General features: G+C 35.0%; 1 protein-coding gene across 1 annotated transcript in view; it reads right to left on the reverse strand.

Moving 5' to 3' along the window:
* LOC137291859 (uncharacterized) overlaps positions 1-12,199 on the reverse strand; it is a 30,624-nt gene extending 18,425 nt beyond the window's left edge. The window contains exons 1-7 of the mRNA XM_067823401.1: positions 12,133-12,199; positions 11,721-11,852; positions 11,045-11,178; positions 8,093-8,225; positions 7,816-7,922; positions 6,646-6,807; positions 4,955-5,038 (exon numbers count right to left, since the gene is read on the reverse strand). Coding sequence (XP_067679502.1) covers positions 4,955-5,038; positions 6,646-6,807; positions 7,816-7,922; positions 8,093-8,225; positions 11,045-11,178; positions 11,721-11,852; positions 12,133-12,199 — 819 coding nt within the window. The remainder of the gene's footprint in view (positions 1-4,954; positions 5,039-6,645; positions 6,808-7,815; positions 7,923-8,092; positions 8,226-11,044; positions 11,179-11,720; positions 11,853-12,132) is intronic.
* Positions 12,200-12,574: the final 375 nt, after the last annotated feature.

Raw genomic sequence — 12,574 nt, forward strand, 5'->3', positions numbered from 1 at the left:
CTTGGTATAGCTAAAAATGTTGATCAATGGATTAAAAACTGTAACAGATGCTTCATATGCTTTATTTGGTGTTCCTAAGCAGTGAATTATTAAATTCTGAATATTGTAACCACAGATCAGACATGTAATCTGTCATAATATTTGAATTACTAATGTGACAGTGCAGATTTTCAGATAAAAAATAATAATTTGGACTTGCATGCATCACAGTTTGTTTTTTTCTCTTTCATATATACATGCACAGCTTTGTGATAATGCCAAATCTAGATCACTAGATTTCATTGACCCATCAATTCTACTGCCTGATCCCTAGCATGTGGGTTTAATATTTTCAAAAAAATTTGTATCTCTGGAAAAATCAATTACCAAGTTCAAATCGCCACAAGCAATACAAGATATAATTATTGTCAAAATCTGTAACCTTTCGCAAAACAATTTTGTAAAATTCAAGTTTGTAAGAATTTGGTATAGTAAGTCTTTTCCAAAAACAGTAACATCTATAAATAAAAGTTTAACACTATCAATTCGGTATGTGTTTTGTAATCAAAGTTATTTTTAGTGGTGTTCCAAAGATAGAAAATTGATCGAAAGAGATATTAAACATAATTACTCACTGTGAAAAAACATTTTCAATTAATCAGCATTTGCAGCATAACACACTTGAATGAAGTTAACTAACCATGAGATTTGACAATATTCACAACCAAATGTGCTCAACAGCATACAGCTACATGCATTGTATTCATAGTTTCATATTTATCAACTATTATTGCAACCTGTTTATGTATACATCTATTGTGAATGTAATAAGAAGTACTGATAAATGTTTTAATTTTAGCCACTTCCATTTTTTAATTACAATTCCAGTGTCTTTCTTGCATGACAGTATTAGTTATAAAGTAATCAGATAAAAACTGGGGGAAAACCCTTAAAATTTGTGATTACATTAAAAATGTATATATTTCGATTATAATTGGTAATGATTCACCACAAGTCCTCCGATAATCCATAGTGGATTCAGTTTCCGATTTCCATCACTATAGTCCGTGTAGATAAAAAACAAACCAATGAATTACAATCTAACTCAAACACTAATAAACATAAAATACTCAATGGAAAGTTGATCATAATCAAGACATCAGACCAACTCTGTGCATTTTGTTTGCAGAATTTATGTCCTCTAAATAAAAATGTTGTTTAACAAACTCATTAAAATTTTGACAAAGTTCAGTATCTGTTACGAGGGAGGGATGCAAGGAGAGACACAGCCAGGTGTATGCACAGCATGTGCAGAAAGTCCCAACAAAGTTATTGATTCATTTACCTGCACTGTGGCATCTCCATCCTTTCTTGCTTACCTGGCTGTGCCTCTCCTAGCACTCCTCCCTTGTAACAAATAGGGAACTGTCAGCTGGGTGAGACCATAAGTGACTTTTTGATTTCTCATTTTCCATACAGTTTCTTTTACTAGAAGAATATTCATATGAATGGAAAGTTAGTGTCAAGGATGTAAACAAACACAGAAACCTTGGCATATTGTTAATCTCATTGATAATAAATCTCGCTACCAGAGAAAAGAAGGCTCTGTTACAAGTCAAATCTGTTATCCCTAAGCTTGGATTTCTTTCACCAAAAATACATCTTAAACGAATAGATTCTCAAACATAACCTTTTTACACTATTGGGATGTGAGATATAGGGTTGTTAAGAGTTCTATATGACTGAAAAGGTTTATCGCTTGAAAGTTTACATTCCCATCAGTGTTCATGGTAGGTTTTGTAAGAGCACGTGCAGAAATAAAGTTATAAATATGTAGCTCAGATCTTTTGCACGTAAAATTTTCCTTACAATCCTGAATCACTTCAAAAGTGTCTTGCTTTTTTATATCTTGCTGCTTTAAGGTACGTAAAATAAATAGATCAAATAGATTTAAATAAATAGATCAGAATCTATGCGTCCAGAACACGCATGTCAAATATTTTTTGCATGTTTTTGTCAATTTTTGCCGTGAAAAAACGCAAAAACACTAACGCAAACACTGCTCATTGAATATTACATCTTGACTCATTGTTTGAAATATTGTATAAACAACACTGTTTACCAAGGAATAACAACAGCAAACTTGTACAGCTCTATTATCTGCACTGCTTTGAATATATGGATTTGGTTCCATCTGTGTCCTAGAAACTCAGATATTTATGACCAGTCAAGATGTGACGCCTGCTGCTTGAACTCCATACCTTTGGTACAAGAACTGTAGTAATAACATTACCTGCCTCAGACTCAGTTTAAACTGTCCAAGGATCAACACAGGAAGATTCTTATCACCTGAGAAATCCTTACAGTTATGCCGGTTTTGTGAAATTAATGGGACATTGAATGACATTTTATGTTAATTTCCTCATGTACAAAAATCTAAGCAACCTAAGAGAGGTCTTTGTCTCATTTCAATGCTATGAGACTATCTTCATAACTGTCATGCAAGGACCCTTTTATAGTCTATATCATCAGCTAGTTATTTTTCAAAGGCTATTTCAGATATCAATTAACTCTCTTTTAATTTCTTCCTTGAAAAACCTCTACAGTTATTCCACTACCAAAAACGAAAAATCCTTCTCTTAATAACAACTTCAGGCCAGTGGCCCTAACCTCTATTACCATGAAATGTTTGGGGTGTATTAAGATCTTATTGTTGAATGAAGTCAGCCATGCTCTTGAACCCATTACAATTTGCATACAGAACAAAACAAGGGGTAGATGATAAGTATTCAGAAAACTATGGTACATATGTGAGAATAATGTTTGTTGATTTTTCATCTGCCTTTAGTACTATTCAACCTCATTTGTTAACTTTTCAGATGAATGTTAATTCCAATATCATCAAATGGATCAATTCATTTCTAGTTAACAGACAACAATTTGTACAAGTTAATAATGTGAAATCATTAATTGGAAACACATTAACTCGTGCTCCACAAAGTTGTGTTACTTAAACCAATCTTGTTCATATTGTTTGACCAATGACAGTGTATCCAACACAGAAACATGTTTTACAGTCAAATTCGTAGATGCTGCTGCATTGGTAGGCTTAATAGGGAATCAGCACTAAGCTATAGAGATGAAATTTCAGAATTTGTAGAATGGTGTAAATCAAACTTTTTTTTATTTTTGCATGTGCAAAAAAGCAAAGATGTGATCATAGATTTCAGAAAAGCTAAGTGAACAATAAATGCTGTAAACACTGAAAATAATGAAACTGAAAGAGAAACTGAATACAAATATTTGGGTACAGTCTTAGATTCAAAATTCTGAGAAAATATATAAAATGGACAAATTTCAAGTGATCCTACACATATACTCTTTTCGGAATATTCATTATTAAGTTCTGAACTGAGGCTGCTTCATTTTTTTTAGAACAAACAGGGTTGGTTCGCCACTCATTTGTTCCAGCTAGTATCTAATGAATCGCTTGTCTTCCAATTGTCAAAATTCTAGTCAGCATCAATGTTTGTGTATTGAATTTATGCATTTATATCATGATTATTATAAACAAAAGTTTTATGATTACCATGAGCAATGTTATTTAAGGCTGCTTTATGAAATTTTCCTGGGGATAATAAAGACTTATCTTATTTTATCATAGCCTTGATAAAACAAGCAATATCACTAAGGTGACAGAATCCACTACCGCATATTTTCAAATTAAACTTAAGAAGAAATGAAAATGAAGATAATAGTTTAAGATGAAGTAAAATGTCAACAAAAACATTACTCTCAAACTCTCTTGATATCTCGCACTGTAGTCGTTCAAACGCAAAAATATTTTGATGAGTCACTTAGACCTTGACCAGTGTGTGAAGGTCAAGGTCACCAAACCTGACAGACTTTTCTTTTACTGTGATAAACCTAGACACCAAATTCTTATCCTTATTGGGTAATTAGCACTCTTAAGTATATAAAAATAGATGCTTCTCAACAGACCTAAGTTTTTAATAATTCTAATGTTAACAAATAGACTATTTTGAAATTAACCACTTTTAAACACTCATCATGGAAGTGGCATGACTTATAAAGTACTACAGTAAGCTCTGGACAGTGGCTATGGCTTTAATAGGATAATTATATATAGACATTGCTTAACATTCACTAATGCTGTTGTAGAGTTTGGGCACCATAACAAATTATCATACACAAGCAAGTTTAGTTACTTGAGTAAATGGTCAAAACAGTGGGTTTAATTATAGATGTGGTGATGATGATATAATTCAAATAAAAATTTTGAGGGAGGCTACTAGCCCAACTACTGTTATATTTGTTCTGTGGTAGGGAAGAACACCTATGCCCACAGACAACAGACAAGCAGGCCTTGAAATGCACGACATAACCATTGCAAGGTTTGTGGAGTGGGATAGCCTAGTATTTAAAGTTTGTCACAAGGAAGGATGAAGTGCAATTCTCCACAGTAAAATCAAGTCACTGTGTTGCTTTGGCCATTTTCAGAAAGTCATATTTCCTGAAGTCAGCCCTAAAATAAACCTAAATTATCTGCCTTATAACTCTTCTAATTGTCAATTACAGGGAGTGACAATTTTGCCTTAGGACATTAGAAGTAAATTAGCAAAACTGGCAAAAGACACAGGTGTGCATAATGAAAGCTGAATGACTTGAAAAAAAAACCCACCAAAGTTGCTTATGTACTTTTCTTGAAACTCAAGGGAAAAGATTGCCTACTACATTACATCTTTTAATGGCAAAATGCCTGAATCTACACTAATCCTCCATAAAGCTTACACGACTTTGAAATTAGGTGTCAGTTATACTCTAGGTGCCTTCTGATAGTAGCATTCAATTTGTAGGAAAGACAAGAACTAAGCATACACAGTTATTTGATGGCAGCGTAAGTAGACGTTAGGACCAATGTTAAATAAATGAACAACCAATAATGAGAAGGTACCTGGAACAGAAAGTCATCACAGGAGACTGTGTGGTCATACAGGAAAACATTGTCTGGAAACAGGCCTGTGTCCAACACCATATTCTGCAACATATTAATCAGTATTCAGCACATAAACGTTTCATTACAAAAGCATAAAAATACTTCTGTTCTAAATATTCTGGTTTCCACAAATTCTATTTGGCGCTTCTAAGATACTGTGACTGTCTAAATGTGCTTGGGACCTACATGCTCTTGGGAATGCACCACTGTAGACAAAATGTAGCGGATAGTTCTAACTTGTATGGCTTGTATTGTTGTCTAATACTGCACACAAAAAATCCCAACTTTCTGACCAAGGCTGGTAAATAATCAAATCTGAACAAGACAAATGACTGATTGACCTGCACAGCAATCTACTCTAAGCAGTAGATTGCCATGATACCAGTCAGGTTATCAAAATGACATAACTATACATGGAAAATAGAACCGTCCGTAAATTATTCCTTAACTGATTTCCATTGTCACAACTTGTAATTATGTATGTAGATATGCTAATTACTGGAGAATCAATGATACTCATGGACAGTCTTATCTTCATTCACACAACATACCTCTCAGACCAAGTAATCAAAGACAATCTTCGTTCAAAACACATACCTCCTAGACAAATAATCACAAACAATCTTCATTCACACAACATACCTCTCAGACCAAGTAATCAAAGACAATCTTCGTTCAAAACACATACCTCCTAGACAAATAATCACAAACAATCTTCATTCACACAACATACCTCTCAGACCAAGTAATCAAAGACAATCTTCGTTCAAAACACATACCTCCTAGACAAATAATCACAAACAATCTTCATTCACACAACATACCTCTCAGACCAAGTAATCAAAGACAATCTTCGTTCAAAACACATACCTCCTAGACAAATAATCACAAACAATCTTCATTCACACAACATACCTCTCAGACCAAGTAATCAAAGACAATCTTCGTTCAAAACACATACCTCCTAGACAAATAATCACAAACAATCTTCATTCACACAACATACCTCTCAGACCAAGTAATCAAAGACAATCTTCGTTCAAAACACATACCTCCTAGACAAATAATCACAAACAATCTTCATTCACACAACATACCTCTCAGACCAAGTAATCAAAGACAATCTTCGTTCAAAACACATACCTCCTAGACAAATAATCACAAACAATCTTCATTCACACAACATACCTCTCAGACCAGGTAATCACACACAATCTTTTATTCGAAAAACATACCTCCTAGACAAAGTAATCGCAATCTTCATTCATACAACATACCTCACACAAAGTAATCACAATCTTCATTCATACAACATACCTCCTAGACAAAGTAATCACAATCTTCATTCATACAACATACCTCCCAAAGTAATCACAATTTTCATTCACACAACAAACCTCCTAGACAAAGTAATCACAATCTTCATTCACACAACATACCTCCCAGACAAAATAATCACAATCTTCATTCACACAACATACCTCCAAAAGTAATCACAATCTTCATTCACACAACATACCTCCCATACCAAGGATATTATGAAATTTATTCCACCATGAAGACAAGCAGATTTTCCTTTGACTCAAAGTATTTCTTTAATTTTTCATGGTGGAAAGTTGACACTTCAGGACTGTCATTGTCTGACCAACCTGTCCAAATGTTTGTGTGCAGGAGAAACTCTGAATGGCGCTGAGGGTTACCGGCATGTAGTAGGACAGCACAACAAGGAAGATGAAGTTGCGTATAACAGTACGGCGCCTCTCAACCACCACTCGCATAGGCTCATGCTTAGCAGCCTTTACCTTTTTGTCCTACACAAGAAACACGTCAACTTATCTTGATTAATGCCAACATACAGCATTCTTAGGTAATAACTATAAGGTCTATAAGTACTGTCCAGCTAACTTGACTTTTCGACTTAGATACAGGCACCCAATAAAGTGATATGGTAAATGGATATGGTGTTCAAGGCCTCGTGCATATGAATACAAATATAGCAAAAGTATTGTAATTTGATTTTATTTCAGTCATTACATATTCAGAAATTGATACTCTCGATGAAGAGCAATCTATCTCAAAATTAATTTCTGGTACAAAACTTTGTGTTACATGTTACTGCCACCAAGAAGTATGAATCAATACTATATAATGTTAGATTCTACAATCCGGCAACAATAATTTTCTTGTCAGTAACAACCCCTAAAACATAATTTGAAATATAGAACAAGCAATGTCACTAAGGTGATATTATCCCCCTATCGTAAATTATCAAATCAAACTTTATGCTGAAACCTTCAAAGTGTCCCAGTGACCTTGAAAATGACATGAAGGTCACCAAAATCGACTGGGCCCTACACCATCTGTAAATGAAGTGTGGTGAAAATATGAAGAAAATCCAGTGACCCGATCTTGAGATATCTTGCTGACGAGTAAAACCTCGAGGTAACCATGCTGAAACCTTAGGTGTCAGTGTGACCTTGAAAATGATGTGACAGTCACCAAAATCAACTGGGCCCTATGCCAAAGCTTGGTGTCTAACATGAAAAAAATCCAACCACCAGTTCTTGAGATATCGTGCTGACAAGGGTATGACACTAAAATCCCACTGTGACCTTGACATGAAGGTCAAGGTCACCAAACCTAATTTACCCCTTTCTCATACTGTGATGAACTTATATGAAAAATATGAAAAGAACGTAGGCTACCGTTCTTTGATTATTCCATTTCGTACAGGTGGACAGACGGAGCCTAATACTATACATTGTATACTCGACATCACGCTAAACGCATGGCAAATGAGTTAACAAGATTTAACTTACCAATGCCTGGTCCAAACAAATACCAAAAGAGACAATGACACTTGGGATACCTATGGCAGTACCCCATCGCAGATAACTGGACCACTTTACACCTGACCAAAGGCACTCTGAAATGGAGACTTTCATTTTTCATGCATTGATTAACCCACAGAGCAAGAAATGAGAAGCTGTGCATGCTGCATATCACAGAAGATATGTTTTGGAAACAGCAAACATCTGTATAACACAAAAACATTGAAGAGCAGTTTTCCTTACACTGATTAATGAATCAAGGTACCTGCCATCATGATGTCTGAGGTGAAGGTGGAGAAAGACAGAAGAGCAGCAACATGAGACATAAATGATGGCCACTGTACTTTTACAAAGAAAGACAGGTAAACCAGCTGCATGAAGTTCATCAATATCTTCAGCTGCAAATAAAACGACAGTATTGTTCTGGATTGTCTTCTCAGGTCGTATGCTTATGATGTGATACACAAAATATGTCTCTGAGATAGAAATAATAAAATACACATCAAAACCGCATAGCATCCACAGAGTGAGTGAGTTAAGTTTTACGCCGCTTTTTAGCAATATTCCAGCAATATCACCAGAAAATGGGCTTCACACTTTGTACCCATGTGGGGAATCGAACCCGGGTCTTTGGCATGACAAGAGAATGCCTTAACCACTACGCTACCCCACCGCCGCAGCATCCACAGAGCTGTAGCTGTAGTGTAGTGTTGGTAGTAGTAGATTTAGGTACCACTTACTACACAGAACTATATTAGTAGTAGCAGATTTAGATACCACTTTCTACACAGAACTCTATTAGTAGTAGTAGATTTAGGTACTACTTACTACACAGAACTCTATTAGTAGTAGTAGATTTAGGTGCTACTTACTACACAGAATGGTGTTAGTAGTAGCAGATTTAGGTACTACTTACTACACAGAATGGTGTTAATAGTAGCAGATTTAGGTACCACTTACAACACAGAACTCTATTAGTAGTAGCAGATTTAGATACCACTTACTACACAGAACTCTATTAGTAGTAGCAGATTTAGGTACTACTTACTACACAGAACTATATTAGTAGTAGTAGATTTAGATACCACTTACTACACAGAACTCTATTAGTAGTAGTAGATTTAGGTACTACTTACTACACAGAACTCTATCAGTAGTAGTAGATTTAGGTGCTACTTACTACACAGAACTCTATTAGTAGTAGTAGATTTAGATACCACTTACTACACAGAACTCTATTAGTAGTAGTAGATTTAGGTACTACTTACTACACAGAACTCTATTAGTAGTAGCAGATTTAGGTACCACTTACTACACAGAACTATATTAGTAGTAGTAGATTTAGATACCACTTACTACACAGAACTCTATTAGTAGTAGTAGATTTAGGTACTACTTACTACACAGAACTCTATCGGTAGTAGTAGATTTAGGTGCTACTTACTACACAGAACTCTATTAGTAGTAGTAGATTTAGGTACCACTTACTACACAGAACTCTATTAGTAGTAGTAGATTTAGATACCACTTACTACACAGAACTCTATTAGTAGTAGTAGATTTAGGTACTACTTACTACACAGAACTCTATCGGTAGTAGTAGATTTAGGTGCTACTTACTACACAGAACTCTATTAGTAGTAGTAGATTTAGGTACCACTTACTACACAGAACTCTATTAGTAGTAGTAGATTTAGGTACTACTTACTACACAGTATGGTATTGTTAGTAGTAGATTTAGGTACCACTTACTACACAGAACTCTATTAGTAGTAGTAGATTTAGGTACTACTTACTACACAGTATGGTATTCTTAGTAGTAGATTTAGGTACCACTTACTACACAGAACTCTATCAGTAGTAGTAGATTTAGGTGCTACTTACTACACAGTATGGTATTGTTAGTAGTAGATTTAGGTACCACTTACTACACAGAACTCTATCAGTAGTAGTAGATTTAGGTACTACTTACTACACAGAACTCTATTAGTAGTAGTAGATTTAGGTACTACTTACTACACAGTATGGTATTGTTAGTAGTAGATTTAGGTACTACTTACTACACAGTATGGTATTGTTAGTAGTAGATTTAGGTACCACTTACTACACAGTATGGTATTGTTAGTAGTAGATTTAGGTACTACTTACTACACAGTATGGTATTGTTAGTAGTAGATTTAGGTACTACTTACTACACAGTATGGTGTTGTTAGTAGTAGATTTAGGTACTACTTACTACACAGTATGGTATTGTTAGTAGTAGATTTAGGTACCACTTACTACACAGTATGGTATTGTTAGTAGTAGATTTAGGTACCACTTACTACACAGTATGGTATTGTTAGTAGTAGATTTAGGTACCACTTACTACACAGTATGGTATTGTTAGTAGTAGATTTAGGTACCACTTACTACACATTATGGTATTGTTAGTAGTAGATTTAGGTACTACTTACTACACAGTATGGTATTGTTAGTAGTAGATTTAGGTACTACTTACTACACAGTATGGTATTGTTAGTAGTAGATTTAGGTACTACTTACTACACAGTATGGTATTGTTAGTAGTAGATTTAGGTACTACTTACTACACAGTATGGTATTGTTAGTAGTAGATTTAGGTACCACTTACTACACAGTATGGTATTGTTAGTAGTAGATTTAGGTACTACTTACTACACAGTATGGTATTGTTAGTAGTAGATTTAGGTACTACTTACTACACAGTATGGTATTGTTAGTAGTAGATTTAGGTACTACTTACTACACAGTATGGTATTGTTAGTAGTAGATTTAGGTACTACTTACTACACAGTATGGTATTGTTAGTAGTAGATTTAGGTACTACTTACTACACAGTATGGTATTGTTAGTAGTAGATTTAGGTACCACTTACTACACAGAACTCTATTAGTAGTAGTAGTTTTAGGTACTACTTACTACACAGAACTCTATTAGTAGTAGTAGATTTAGGTACTACTTACTACACAGTATGGTATTGTTAGTAGTAGATTTAGGTACTACTTACTACACAGTATGGTATTGTTAGTAGTAGATTTAGGTACTACTTACTACACAGAACTCTATTAGTAGTAGTAGATTTAGGTACTACTTACTACACAGTATGGTATTGTTAGTAGTAGATTTAGGTACTACTTACTACACAGAATGATACGATTAGTAGTACATCTACAGTTTATGCAACACAGATTCCCACCTTTGTGACTGCAGCTGTTTTAAATCCACTGACAGCCACACAAAGTACAATGAGAAGGATGTAGATACCCATAGCTATAGCAGCTAGTGGAATTGGGCTGCAGAGGAAACATGTATTTCCCACCAGTTGATAACCTGAAACATTCATGCAATCATTCTGTATTCCCTAAACTGCATACAGTTGTTGTAAAGACAACCTGTTGCCTAGCTTACGAATGTAGCAGGACAGCAAAGGTTGTCCCATAAAACCATGGGTGTTGTACACAGCACAGGGGCTTGCAGCACTAAAAACTGCCACCAAGGTATGTACTGTCACTAACAGGGTCTTAGCACTATACTCAGTTACTCATCTATTGTTCAGTCTGATCATATATTGTCATATCTTCTACTGATGAAGGAGTTTGATCGGAAAGAGGATTTAGCAAAAGAATGAAGATTAAATTTCTTTTTACTATGTCTAAACTTGCAATCTCATAATCCAAGTACTAGTATGAGAGATTTACTTTACTCAATGTAGTCAACATGCATTCAATATTATATATTTTTCACATAGTCTTAAGCATGAAAGACTATGAAAGAAATGCAAAATCATATATGGCAAAATACAGAATCATCAGAGTAATGCCTATATGTTACTTACATCATTTTGGAATTATGTATTTAATCTTTGATTGTACCTTGATCTGTCCTTGCATGGAAGCACACTTCACAGCTGAGACCTGCTGTGCTTGGGAGACAAGTGTTGTTTGCCATGCAGTGGTGGGGGAAGAAGCATGGTGCACATGATGTCACATTCACACTGGAACTGTCTTTAGTGGAAAATGAATAAAGTCTTCAATCAGTTTATTGGCATATACATTTTAACAATAGCAGAGTACTATGCTATCATTCATGTTAAGATGCATCTTGGTATCTAAGTGGGAATCAAGAGATCCTGGCCTGCCCAAGATACACCCCCACCCATACATGCAGATCACTTTAGATGTACAGTCAACCCTACTGGAAGATCATGAAACATTTCATGGGGATAAAAATAAAAAAGAAAGTAAGACTATATACTGGCATATGGTTTAGGTGGTGTACTGATACCTCTTGCATACTGTGCTGATGGATAAATGAATCCTGACAATCCTTCCAAACAACGTTCCCCATTCATTGTCCAGGATCATGCACTGTAACTTGCCTTCATGAACACCTTTTTCTGGAAGTGGAATAGTCACAGTGTTATGATAGTGAAGTTGATCATCTGAATCAGTTGAATTACGATAGTAATCTTGTTTCATTTCTCATGTCCTTAATATATTTGTAATCCCTGGGGACTTTCAGACTGACTGTAATTATTTGGGAGGTCAAAGGTTTAAAACTGGGGTCTCTGGGTGACCACTGGAAACAACAAATATCATACTACATAAGCTGAAGGGGCCTACCAGTTGGTACAAGTACTACAGATATGTACTCCAGTTATGTTTCTGTATACAGAAAAGTCTACTATACAAACTCAAAATACAGAAACATACCCCTACCCTAAATT

This window comes from Haliotis asinina, chromosome 7 (genome assembly GCF_037392515.1).
Source record: "Haliotis asinina isolate JCU_RB_2024 chromosome 7, JCU_Hal_asi_v2, whole genome shotgun sequence".
Classification (NCBI taxonomy): domain Eukaryota; kingdom Metazoa; phylum Mollusca; class Gastropoda; order Lepetellida; family Haliotidae; genus Haliotis; species Haliotis asinina.